This window comes from Aspergillus multicolor, assembly GCF_047715735.1.
Source record: "Aspergillus multicolor strain CBS 133.54 unplaced genomic scaffold BDW74scaffold_37, whole genome shotgun sequence".
Classification (NCBI taxonomy): domain Eukaryota; kingdom Fungi; phylum Ascomycota; class Eurotiomycetes; order Eurotiales; family Aspergillaceae; genus Aspergillus; species Aspergillus multicolor.
The window spans coordinates 226,489-239,068 of record NW_027395988.1 but is presented as its reverse complement, the minus strand read 5'-3'; the positions used below and the strand labels follow the sequence as shown (position 1 = coordinate 239,068).

At 50.2% G+C, this 12,580-nt stretch overlaps 5 protein-coding genes across 5 annotated transcripts; 1 reads left to right on the top strand and 4 right to left on the bottom strand.

Annotated features, from left to right (window-relative positions):
• Nucleotides 1-202: 202 nt before the first annotated feature.
• On the bottom strand, nucleotides 203-1,618 carry ptyA (putative tyrosine/serine protein phosphatase). Its single transcript, XM_073725834.1, has 5 exons — nucleotides 1,432-1,618; nucleotides 1,335-1,371; nucleotides 1,184-1,263; nucleotides 922-1,125; nucleotides 203-865 (listed from the first exon to the last, which is right to left on the bottom strand). Exons 1-5 carry the CDS (start codon nucleotides 1,518-1,520, stop codon nucleotides 316-318), a joined length of 960 nt encoding a protein of 319 aa, XP_073579318.1. The 5' UTR covers nucleotides 1,521-1,618; the 3' UTR covers nucleotides 203-315.
• Nucleotides 1,619-1,794: 176 nt separating this feature from the next.
• On the top strand, nucleotides 1,795-3,628 carry BDW74DRAFT_188205 (cytochrome P450; the record flags this gene model as incomplete). Its single annotated transcript, XM_073731663.1, has 4 exons — nucleotides 1,795-1,958; nucleotides 2,003-2,342; nucleotides 2,374-2,494; nucleotides 2,542-3,628. The coding sequence occupies exons 1-4, from the start codon at nucleotides 1,839-1,841 to the stop codon at nucleotides 3,626-3,628; spliced, it is 1,668 nt and encodes a 555-aa protein (XP_073579317.1). The 5' UTR covers nucleotides 1,795-1,838.
• Nucleotides 3,629-4,187: 559 nt separating this feature from the next.
• BDW74DRAFT_161739 (uncharacterized protein) lies at nucleotides 4,188-5,272 on the bottom strand. The gene is made up of 3 exons (XM_073725833.1): nucleotides 4,991-5,272; nucleotides 4,777-4,912; nucleotides 4,188-4,714 (listed from the first exon to the last, which is right to left on the bottom strand). Exons 1-3 carry the CDS (start codon nucleotides 5,126-5,128, stop codon nucleotides 4,530-4,532), a joined length of 459 nt encoding a protein of 152 aa, XP_073579316.1. The 5' UTR covers nucleotides 5,129-5,272; the 3' UTR covers nucleotides 4,188-4,529.
• Nucleotides 5,273-5,877: 605 nt separating this feature from the next.
• On the bottom strand, nucleotides 5,878-9,074 carry BDW74DRAFT_161738 (uncharacterized protein). Its single transcript, XM_073725832.1, has 6 exons — nucleotides 9,058-9,074; nucleotides 8,991-9,006; nucleotides 8,393-8,923; nucleotides 8,248-8,328; nucleotides 6,914-8,179; nucleotides 5,878-6,864 (listed from the first exon to the last, which is right to left on the bottom strand). The coding sequence occupies exons 3-6, from the start codon at nucleotides 8,463-8,465 to the stop codon at nucleotides 6,095-6,097; spliced, it is 2,190 nt and encodes a 729-aa protein (XP_073579315.1). The 5' UTR covers nucleotides 8,466-8,923; nucleotides 8,991-9,006; nucleotides 9,058-9,074; the 3' UTR covers nucleotides 5,878-6,094.
• A 128-nt stretch (nucleotides 9,075-9,202) lies between these two features.
• Nucleotides 9,203-11,194, bottom strand: BDW74DRAFT_182669 (putative MFS transporter; the record flags this gene model as incomplete). Its single annotated transcript, XM_073730314.1, has 6 exons — nucleotides 9,203-9,273; nucleotides 9,330-9,497; nucleotides 9,568-9,976; nucleotides 10,024-10,893; nucleotides 10,954-11,090; nucleotides 11,152-11,194. 6 exons carry the CDS (start codon nucleotides 11,192-11,194, stop codon nucleotides 9,203-9,205), a joined length of 1,698 nt encoding a protein of 565 aa, XP_073579314.1.
• Nucleotides 11,195-12,580: the final 1,386 nt, after the last annotated feature.

The following is a 12,580-nucleotide window of genomic DNA, read 5'->3' as shown; positions in this document are numbered from 1 at the left end:
AGCCATCGATGCCGTCACTGCGATGCAATGCAAGTTCCAGCAGCTGAGGGGTAACAGATGACAAAAACGAGTCGGTTGGCTCACAATCACAGATAATCCAACCATGTCGTACTAAATCCGGTTGCCGACTGCTGTCGCGCGTCCATCCACGCTCTACACTTTTTACCCTGCGTGCAATTGGAGCCTATCGGTTAGGGTAGACATCCGGAATAGTATCTGACATGTTGTCTAGTCTAACTATCCAAGAAGTGCATCGTCATCCTATGTAAACCAAAATGGTATGTAAATACAAGGTATCCTGACAATATCCAACCATCAAGCCAACAACCGCCTCTTCACGCTCTCAATAACTCCCTCTTCAACGCCTGCCGACTCCAAATACTGTCTGATGCCCCCATACCTTTCATCTAGGAATGCCGTAACCCGTTGGGTAAAGTCCTTGGGACACCTAGCGTACTCCTCATCCAGCCCTAACGCTTTGATCTCTCTCATCCGCTCCTCCTTCTCCTCGGCCGGTTCATTCTCTAGTTCCTCCTCGGAGAGCACATACTCGCTCGCTATGCTCTCAGTATCAACAGCGCCGGTTAGCAAGAGCGAGAGGAGAATTATCAACCCTGTTCGGTCTTTTCCTTGAGTGCAGTGGATCAGTACTCCAGATGCAGACGTAGATGGCCCGGTAACTGTGCTTGCAGCCATTCCCGTTTGTAAAGACGCGAGAATATCAAATATCTGCTTGATCTCTGCCGTGCTCGCTTCGAGCGTAGTCATCGCTAGCCCCGTCAACCCGGCAGGCTTCATGACGTTCTCGCCAACAATGCGGACAGCATCGTGTCTGTATCCTGCTGCCATGTATGCAAGGACCCTCCTGCTGGATCTTAGCACCCGAAGCACAGACAGTAAGTCGACCGAGCGAGTACATACGCGAAGTTCCACCAGTCCAACCGCCACAGGAGTTGTCGCTCAAACGCCTTTCCCGTGAGACTTATCAGATGACGCTGGGCGTCTGTATCGTCGAGGGAAGGTAGATGGATGTACCCTTCTTCGTTCTGGGGTTGAGAGTCGACAGACTCCGTAGGAAGATTGTGAGCGCGCTTGTATTTCTTTACGGCCATTTGATGCTCTGTTCTGAATAGAGTTGGTTTACAATTAGATACTAGGATAGATAGATGATATGAACACATACGTAGAGCGCAGATCGACGATAGTTGAAACACGCAAGTCGCCTGTTAAGCGGCGAATGTCTTCTTCAGAGGCTTCATCGAGCTGGTTCCCAAATCTGCCTGTCAGCGTTGCTCCAGCGAATACATGGTACACAGGCAGATGGAGGATTATACACGAGCACTGCGGTAGAGGACGCCTTCTTTCAAGATTCTGTCTGCTATTTAGCATCTGAACTCTATAGTTGACAAGGTTGAGTTTATAGAAGCATACTTTCGGCCGGCAAGTCTGTTGATGGTGCGGCCGACATCGCGAAAATTGATGATGTTGTCAAAGGGGCGGCCAGGGTCGAGATCACCCATGATGGTGGTTGTAGAACGGTAAACAAGTAAAAACTGCTGCTAAGTCAAAACTATATATGCAAGTAGGTGTCTATTATTTTCTCGATGGCCCCTGTAGAGATATGGAGGAACGATGAGTTGGTGACCCACCGGCAGCTCCGTCTTTCAGCTGAACGCGCTTGGCTGTCTCGATCTCGGGTGGAGCACACAGCGATCTTAAATTCTTAACCACTCCCCTTCCCCTGGAAGCTGGTCTCAAATACCGACTGGTTCGTTTTCAGATTTGATATGTGTGTTACCAGGGGATCCTTACGAGAATCCCTTACTAATTGAGCCGTCATGGCCATTGCCAACGTCGTGGTGACGCTCGGCATCCCGCTGCTGACGGCCCTCGCATACGAGCTATACTGTGGCTTCCAACACCACCGCAAGATCAATGAGTTGCGCAAACAGGGCATCGTAGGTCATTCCATATCTTCATGCAGCCTAGCTAACAGTCTCAGCCCATGCCCAAGGACTGGAGCTGGTTCACCGGTCACCTCCTTTGTCTCAAAAAATATACTGATCGCCTACCAGCCGATGCCCACGTTCTGCTGCCAACTGATGAACTGGCCAGAGAGTTTTCCGACACTGAAATGTTCCTCATAGACACATGGCCAGTGTTCCCTGCGCTGATTATGGTCTATGACCCGGATGCTGCAGTGCACATCTCAACCAAGTACAATTTGCCCAAATCTCCCTTCCTTCCAAGTCTGTTGCACCCAATCACTGGCGGGCCAAGCCTGGTTTCAATGAACGACGCCGAGTGGAAGAAGTGGCGCTCGATCTTCAATCCTGGGTTTAGTGCCGGCAATATGGTGGAATCAGGTGGCAGCTATCGTCGATTCGGTTCAGGTCTTCTGCGATATACTACGGACCAGGGTCGGATCGGGCTTGATCCAGCTCGTCGAACTGACCACTCGATTGACGATGGAGGTTATACTAAGGGTTACCCTGTAAGATTCCTTTGTCTGCCCAGCGAGTGAGTCCTAACCGGACATAGTGATATGGATTCGAAGTACCAACGTTCTGAGAGCGAACTAGTCCACGCGCTGAACACTATCACGAGATGGCATTCGTTCTGGGACCCGAGCGTCCGAAGGAACCCCCTTCGACCTTTAGTTCAGAGATACTACGGCCGCATTATGAATCGATGTATCCGAAAAGAACTCGATGAACGGTTCATAGAGATGCAACAAGACGAACGCTTATCTTCGACTACTAGAAGCGCCAAGTCGGTTATCGCTCTCGCCCTTGATGCATATCTGGCTGATCGACAGGAGAAAGACGGCGCCTCCAGCAAGTTAGATGACACTTTCGCACAGTACGCAACGTACCAGATCCGTCTCTTCCTGTTTGCCGGCAACGACACCACATCAAGCAGTATTGTATACGTATACCACATGCTCGCCAAACACCCTGAAGCACTAGCCCAAGTGCGACAAGAGCACGATCGTATCTTTGGTACCGATCCCTCCGCTGCAGCGCAACTCCTAAAGTCAAGCCCGGTCCTCCTGAACCAGTGCCCATACACATTGGCTGCTATCAAAGAAACCCTACGCATGTTCCCACCAGCCTCAACGAGCCGCGAAGGGCGCGACGGCGTCACCCTTACCGACCGTCATGGCAACCTCTATCCGTTAGACGAGACCATCGGTGCGGAAATCCTCCATCCAACCATCCACAAGAATCCGCGACTATGGCCACGGCCAGAAGAATTTCTTCCAGAACGCTGGCTGGTTGAGGCCGGGCACGAACTCTATCCAAACCCAGGTGCATGGCGCCCGTTTGAGCAAGGACCGCGGAATTGTATCGGGCAAACTCTAGTCTATAACGAGATGCGGATAGTCCTGGTGATGACAGCAAGGACGTTCGAGATTAACCCCGCGTACGAAGAGTGGGATGCGATGCAGACTGCCAATGAAGGGCTTTCATCAAAATTTGCTAGGTCTGTGGGACTTGATGGTAATCAAATCAAGACGGTACACGGGGAGAGGGCTTATCAGACTGAGAAGGCTGGAACACATCCGGCCGATGGGTATCCATGTCGCGTGTCGCTGTGCACCGAGCCTGGCTCTCGAGAGGCCTGATTAGACAGGGACTCGGGTTTGTTGCAGGTGGCCGAACCCTGGCCAAGGACAAGGAGTCATGAGTGACTCTTACGGCCAAACGGCCACGAGAACCGTGCGAATATCAGCAAAACAACTCTGGTGATACGCTATAGCAATAGTGTCTTGGCCGAGCAAGCTCTCGTGGTGGTTAGGGGTTTGTAAGGGTGTTTGCAACCCCCTTTTCGCACCACCAATTCCCTTCCTTCGAAAGCCCGCAAAATAAAAAAACAAAAAACATACAACAGCTGGGATTCGCATGTGGTCACCCACCATACTACTAACCAGCCGGCGTGTGGCTTAAGTACGGCTGAGCGGACGGGAAGCCCTGTTCTCCACACCCTGTGGTCGTATGTGATCAAAAATTATAAGATATAATCTATATGGAAACGGTCCAAATGCCCATGCTGACCTGTAGCCTGATATGAAGACTTGGGGGTACTGGGGGCGCTGGGGGCGCTGGAAACAGAGTAATCAGAGCCAGAAGCCGTTCATGAATGTACGCCTCCTGGCGTTATCTCTGTCATTTTGCGACTTGGGCTGGAGCTCTGCTAGAGCTGTGGACGCTCAATTGGTGAATACTAAGAGTCTAAGCATAGCAACGCCCCTGCGGAGTACGGTGAGACTGCGGCCACACTGTCCGATAGAGAAACGTTACCTGCTAACAGCTTGGCGTTGCAGAGAGAGCAATGAAGATAAACTTCGCGAAACATAGATTATTGCAAGTACCGCCCTGGTAAGAATCTCACACAAATTCATTATTTACCGGTCGTACCAGCTAAGTATGAAGGATGACCATGGCCAGTCTAATTACTGCTCCAGAGCTATGCAGACACCGTGAACACCTAATTGATATCCCGTAGAATTCAGGATGGTCAGAAAATCATAGCTTTGCTGTGACCCAAGCCCACCCAGCGTTTCCAACCCCGACGGCTAAGCCCCCAACCTGCGCGGCTCCATTGAGTACTGCAAGACCTGCCCCTCCAGCCCCGGCGCTCTGCAGCACAGCAAACAGAGATCCAGCAACGACATTGCCATGTAGGCCATGTGCACCGGCGGCAAGGGAACCTATTTGCCACGTACGGCGTCAGGACGTAGTCAATTAGCAAGTAGAAAGACAGGGCACGAACCAGCCTTCACTCCACCCGCAGTGAACCCGAGAGCCGAAAGCACCAGGGTAATCACAATACCTGGGGCAGCGGCAACAGTAAGTCCAGCTGCAATTGAGCCTGCTAACATTGAATTCTTTGTAGCCCATTCGGCGGCCTGTGTATGCAACCGGATCATTTAGTGGTGCTGCGACTTGCAACCGAGCTCAAGCCAGGATGAACAGTATTAACTTACCTGGGCAGCTAGATCCGTCAAGCTCTTCAGAACGAGCTTGCCATATGTTACTGCAAGCTTGGATCCCTCGACGACGGCCGCTTGCGCGATCTTGGTTCCGTCGGAGACAAGTTGCGCAGAAACCTTGAGAGCGGACATTGGGCTGGTTGATATAGACCTTTTTTGGAATGCGGGTACTCTTCTGCGATCGTATCCAGGGCTAAGAAGAAGCGTCAAGAAAGCAGTGAGGTAAAAAGCGCAAGAGTCTCGAGTAGTGGATGAGTAAAGAGGAATGCTGGATGGGGAGAGTGTGTGAGTATTATAGCCGCCGGGTGAGTAAAACCAACAGACAACCAACAGACAACCAACACCCCAACTTCCGCAGCCTCTCAACCAACCAAGACACAGCCTCGAGAAACCACAGCTGTGGCATATGCCTGTATCTACGTTTAGAACCAATGAATCAGAGTTACTCGTGAGGGATGTTGAATGCCTAGTGCCAAGCATATCAGAGTGACTGAATGCTGTCCAGCTATCATCCGCCCGAAACATAAAAGATAACTACACAGAAGCTAGAGGCTAATGGCCGCCTAATCAGTACAGGAACATAGCCAAAAATCGGCCTTGCCGAAAAGTGCGGTGCATGATGCCTTGCTTTCTGGAAAGGGCTGATCTACATCCTCTCTGGCCCTTGGGTAATCCTACTTCAATAGTCGCGATATGCGACCATGGTCCACAACTTGGACATGGCTGATTTAGAGTATGGGACATGTCCAAGCTCCCAAAATTTACTTTGTAAGCCCATGGTATGCACACCAACAGACCAGGGGGTGTTTGTAGAGGGAGCCAGATCCACCAAGGCCGCTCAGATTTCATACTTAAAAAGAAACGTGCTTGGTGAATCACAATGACCAATAGGTAGATAATTCTCAGGAATCATTAGACACAAGTATAGTCACAGATAGATTAACATACATGATATGGCAACGGGCGACCGCTACCCAAGCCCTAAGTGGGCGCCTTTCCTCAACGAATGACATGACTCCAACAATAAATACATAAATCCAGCGAGACATAAAACATACAAGTGATATATGGCACAAATAAGTGACCGATGATTACTTACTATAAGTCCTCTGAGAAACGCGACTCCCGAACTGTACTGTTGACACTAGACCGCCGTTTATTAACAACGCTTTCCATGGAAGGAGGAGCAGGCAGTGGCTCCGCATCTCGAAATTCCTCTTCCTCTTTCACCTTCTCAATTGACGGGGCAGGCAGTTCATGAACAGATCCCTCCTTTCTCGGTTGCTGTTTGCTATTTTTGGAGGTCTCTTTCGAATCTGCTTCTGTGGTGAGAGACTCGCTAGGCGTCTTCCACGTGTCGTCAGAGACGCTCTCAGCTCGGCGGTTGAGATCCTCGGCCGTGATGGGATTTGACCTCAAAGGTGCTGCTCGTGACTGATCTTGATCGCTTCCGGGTTCCTCGGCCCGCTGTACTTGTGTACTGGCGGTCGCTGGTCTGCTAGTATCTGGCTCTTGGGGAGTCCGGGTGCGCTCAGGTTCTTCAGTCTCAACCCTAATGGGACCAGAAATATCCTGTGCAGACTCATGTGCTTCGTTTGTCTCCTTTGAGGGTCCACTGGAGCGTCGACCGAGTCTGTCTTTGAACCAGTTTTTGAATTTCGACTCCCGTTTTTGGGCACTATCCTGTGAAGCTGTCTCTTCAAGTTGAGACTGAGTGGCTTCCGCAGGAGCAACAGCTCCATTGGCTCGCTGTTCTGTAGGTTGCTCGGTAGTTACATCGGTCTCAGATTCAGGGGTCAGTTGCCTCGATTTTCGTTTCCACGGCCAGGCCTTCTCCTCTTTGGTCTTCTGATCCTGCTTCAACAACTCTATTGAATATAGTTAGATCCATTCTAAAGGGCAATAATAAGAACTTACCTTGGTGACGTTCTTGCTCGGCGCGTATATCAGCTTCACGCTCACGCTCGATCGCTGCAAGACGCTGTCTTTGCTCCGCATCAAGACGCGCCTCCAAGTCTCGAGCCCTTTGAGATTCCGCTATGTCGTCGATCTCATCAAGAGTAGGCTGGAGTCGGGAGCGGGCCAAGTCTTCCACGTCAGACATCTCCACGTATTTACGACCGCCGATGTTGACTTTATTGGCGAGCATGTACTGCGCGTCAATGTCCTGAATACCCTTCCGGGCACGCTCGGCTGCCTTTTCATCCAGATACTTCTGCAAAGCGACAGATTGGCCGGCTTCACCGCTATAGAGACGCTTGTCCATGTCTTGAATCGCGGCATCGACGTTCTTCCTCGCGAGCTCTAGCAGTAAAGCCCGATCGTTTTCTCTTTTTTCATTTCTCTTCTCGTCGACCGCATTAAGTTTTGATCGAAGCGTTGACATCTGAGTTCGAATTTCTTTAGACCTTTCCTGATCAAACTGCTCCGTTTCGTTAGAACCCCTGCGTCGACGAATAGTGAGATTCGATCGCGTAGCTTGCGGTTCAATTCCATAGTAGCTTCGATAAGCCGCATCTTTGTCTTCCAATCCTGCCAGCTTCTCAGCGGCTCGTTTCTCGGCAACACCCTGCAGGTTTATCGCCTGGCTTAGCATCAACGTGCTTGCTTGCTGTAAAGCAGTAGACTCTCGCTGAGAGGCCGAACCAGACCGCCGAGAGCGAGTAGTAGAACTCCTCTGAAGGCCGCTTTCCTTCGCTTCCATAGCCGCATACATATCTCTTGCCATGGATATAGAAGCTGCCCCCAATATACTCTTTCGCCGATGTTCTTCCAGCTCCGGGGCAACGGGCGGCGTTGCAGTAAAGAGCTTGCGATTGAGATGAGCATTTTGTATCCTGCTCGCTCTCATGGATTTATCCAAATCCTCGAAAGGATCGCTCGCTCCTTCGGTTGCCACTATGCTCGCCCTAGCACTGGCACTCGCACGCGCAGCTTCAGTTGGTGCAGAATCGGCCCTCTTCCTGTTGAAGGTCGCCGCCGGCTTTTGGTCCTTGATAGCGTACATCGCCGCTTGGTATGGATAGCCTTCATGTGCTGGCGACTCGGTTTTCCGACGATCGGCGGCTTGAGATACTGATGCGGTGTGCCTGAGTCCGGGTTCCTGCTTCTTTGCATGCGCGATCAGCGCGGCTGCAGCCGATGCATCACTGAGTCGAATGCCAAAGCCGGCCGCTTTCGAGGCTAGAGCACAAGACTATATCAGCATCAATCATTCATTGGCGTGAACATGTATAAATAGGGTTGCCTACCGGCTGGGTCGGATTCCGAGGGTGGTTGACGGAGCGAGAGGCTCCGCTCTGGATGGGTAACATAAAGCGCGGCGGTTGCAGCTGTATTTGAGGGTATAAAATTAGCACGGATCACTACATAGATAGGAAAAGGGACGATACATACCTTGATCCGCTAGCCGGGCGGAGCGGGAGCGCGGGATCCGCTGCTGAACGGGGTTCTGCTCGATAGTTGCCATGATATGACCAAGTGAGTCGCAGCAGGAATAGGCATGCCTGAGCAAGACCAGAAAAGCGGGCGGCGGTATGATTAAGAAGGAGAGGGGCGGCCGTAGGGCAGAAAGTGGATGGGCGAAAGTCAAAGAGGTGGGAGGGAGCAAGCAGGTCGGGGATCAGTGACGTAGTGCTTTCACAGGGAGGTTGCAGAGCGGCGATCGTCGGATGGGCGCAAGATGTGCTAAAATTCGAGTTCAGCGGCTGAACCTTATGCAGCAAAAGGGGAAACTAGCACGGTGAACCGGTCAGAGATCTCACGAGTCCGAGTCCCTGATGTCATGAAGCCCAAAGGATGAGGGTGCAGTATGCAACGGGCATTTGGGTCGAGTGGGCTGACGCCCGCATTCCGACACTGGCCGTTTCCGTCATCATCAGCCTTCCAGCCTTTTGTTGGGATTTTAATAGTTCATCATGATACGTGAGCAGCCGATCGGTTCCAGAGATAAACGTGTTCGATCGGGATATAAGCTTATCTTTTTACCTAGGTGGGTAGTTCGTGCGTGTGTTAGTCAAGATCTCCGGTCCACATGGATTAAATAAGTTAATATACTGTAGCGCTATCGGAGCATAAGAGCATAAAAACAACGTTCCTCCCACATTATTTTGCCCCAATGGTAACAGATTATTTTCCATTAGCACCAAACAACGATTCGATAAAAGTCTCTTGTCTTCCATCCATCAATCTCTCTGCACCCAGATACTACTCCAACCTCAGCAGCTTTAGAAGGTCATACCGCGAGAAGAAAAACCGATTCCATTTCCCGAAAATATCTATGAACGTGAGGTTAGTGGCAACATATGAACCATGATCAACAACGGGTACATACACATAGGAATGCTCAAGGCACAAATGGCCACCTGGATGCTAGAAATCGCCATGAACGGCTTCTTGACATATGCTTCGACAAGCCAGTCATAGGTATAGAATGTCAACAGAAAGCTGAAGATATTTTTGAATATCAACATGCAGGTGAAAGCCTCAATTACAATGTTTCCTATTGCAAATTAGCATTGATTCTTCTTCTTCATCTTCTTCTTCTTGTTTTTCTTGACCCGGGTACTTACGGTGAGCGTCGACGATGTACAAAGCACTAGCGACGGCGCCCATCACCATCCCGCTTACCACGCAGCCAAAAAACACATCGGGTGGCAGCCAGCCATAGTGTGTGGCATCGTTGGCGGTGATGCCGAAGCCGTACATACCGATGCCGCAGAAGATTAGCTGGAAGATGACAAGAAGAATACGAAATTCGGGCTCGTATCTTCCCCTGTTGAGTTTGATCATGACATTGTTCATGAAGTCCGACAGTAGCCCTGACAGGATGAGCCCGATCATGGCCCCGATAAAAGCACCTGTGTACATGTATCCGGTTTTATCCTCTTCAAACCAGAGCGGGCCACTCATGAATATGGCAGCAAGAGTAACGCCTATGAAGACAGTCCATCCAATAATCACGCCTTGAATCAAGCAAGCCTGTCAAGTTAGATTGAGCTTCCTCGAGTGGGGTTTGGCGGCCTTACCCAGAGTACTGCGGGATGGAAGAAGAGCGGGAAGGGACGCAATAGGAGTTTCCACCAATGCTCATCATTCTTTCTCCCATTGAACAGCTTCAGGGTTTGGAGATAGGAGACTTTCTCGGGTGTGCTTTGACTCAGAGACTCTTCTTCAGCGGCATCGAATGACGGTTGCCCATTGCTGGTTGTTGATTGCTTCTGCTCTTGCATGCTGTCCTCGCCCTGGGTCTTGTGTCGCTCGTTCTGCTGCCTATCCCCCGTTCTGTCATGGCTATCGAGTTCCGGATCCAAATAATTGGGACGCCTATAGGCTGTTTCTGGTACTAGGAATATCGTGAGAGGCAGAGCTGCCACTGTGAAGATGGCAAGAAGGTAGAAGGTCCAGTTCCAGCCCAAAGTTTTCGTGATCTTACCAGCAGCGACTGGGGTTAGGAAAGCCGCCCCGAATACTGCAACGTTCGACAAAGCCATTCTTTTGCCGCGTTGGTGCACATAGAATAGGTCATCAACAACAGCGTTTGTTAAGGCTTCGAACGGAGCTAGAGCGACACCTTGGAAGACGCGAGCCCATAGAAGGCTATGGTAGCTACCTCCGCTACTACCAGCCCATGCACAGCTTGCTATCATCAATATATGTCCAAGCACAAATAGGTGGCGTTTGCCCCATACTCGTGCAGTTGGCACGATGAGTATGCCCGCAATTCCGGTTCCACAGAGGTGGTATCCGGTGAGTAGGGCGATTGACATGAAGCTTTTTCGGTAGTGCCTCGAAAGAGTGACAGTTCCCGCCGCCATAACCGAGCTGGTAGTAGCGCAGAGGACCGCAACGAGGGACAGGGCGAAAATGGTTAGGTCGCGCTTCCATAACGGCCAGTTCTACACAACTCTTCATTAGTGATACTGGCACGGAGAATCATTTGCAACCTCACAGCGTACCAGAGGATCGTTTGGGTCGTCACTTGGTTGAGGAACAAGAAGTATGGGCTCTGTCTCAGAAAGATCGTACTTCAGGTTTGAGTAGTAAGTTGGCGGTTGATCCTCCAAGCGTTCTTTCTCAAGGATGTCGACAGTGCCTGATCGTGTATTGATAGGTTAGCTGGAAAGATGATGAAGTATTCCTTCGTCAAGGTATACCTGAAACCTGAAGGCCTTTCACATCCATTATGCCTAGACCCATCCTGACAGTCGAAGCCGATTCACCTGGCCGCGGCTTTGGGGAAAACGGTCTAATGCCGGGATCTCGTTCCAACAACCCAATGCAAGCTTCAGCAAAGTTTCAGTTCGGCGGGTCGGGCAGCGAGACTTGAAGCGCAATGCCGAAGCGAGTGGGCCGTTGTTGACGCTGTAGGTTCCGGCGCTTGCGTTGATCAATAGAGGGTAAGAAGGTCGCATAAAGAAGGATGACGCAGCAAATTGCAAGAACGTGCTCTCAGTGCTCAAACTTAACTTTCTCGCTAACAATGCGCTTATGGAACGGAACAAACGCGGAGAAAGGCCGTGGCACTTATTATTTGAGCCAGGTAATAAGCGTCTGGTGAGAAGATATCGAGGTCTTCCAGGCCTCGTTTAAACCGTCATCGAGTATTTGAATCCAAGCACCTACATCCTAACTTTGTTCCTTTCTTCTAATAGTCTGGGGTTGTTCAGTGCTATTTTATCAAGCCACTTAGATCTTTTTAAGTCGGCCACTGACTCGTCAGTTCTGACCATAGGGTATCTGCAATATCGCCGACAGAGGACATGTCCAACCCTCCAGCCTCAAATATTTCGAGCCGTAGGTACATCTCAAAACCATGGCGCTGAACACCAAACAAGTGATTATACAGAAATTCGTTCAAAGAGCCCTCGATCCCAGTTCTGGAGTATCATGGGATAAGAGCTGCAACAATATCAGAAGATAAACAACGGAGTAAAGGACGGAATTCCTGTACAGTACGTGCAGATGGCAAGAGCCGTATCCCTGCAAAGGTGTTGCTAAGTGATGCTCTAATTCGCCCGTGCTATTTCTAAGCTACATCCCTCTGCATCTTCAAATTCCCCTTGAAGTCATCAGGGCCATTTTTATAGTCTGGGAATGGCCGGAGGTCTTATGGGACCACGAGGGTTTCTGCACTGTTTTGACAGTCAAAGTCATGATGCTGGTTCCTTGACTTAAAAAGTATGCTCTTCGAGGTCTTTATCTAACCTTAAAGGGGTCAATTTCAATAGAATACTATGACAAGATGCACTACGGTGCAAAAATTGTATCCTGGGTGCAATTATAACCATAATTTACGGTACATCTTAAGCCAGAGTATGAAGCAACGGACAGCAAACAGGAAACAACTAGCGAACTCTGATCTGGTAGGTAAGATCCAGATAGTGAGCCTCCAGCCAAGTTTACTTGCTGAGTGCTGAGGCGGTGGTTCCTGCCCTGATGCGTACTGAATGCTTGAACAGCCCGTGGCAGGAGGGGGAAGGTAGCCAGTACTCGGCCCTCTGTCGACCATCCTCAACTTAATTTTCTAATTTTCTAATTTTCTTTCTTTCTTTCTTTCTTTCTTTCTTTCTTTCTTTCTTTCTT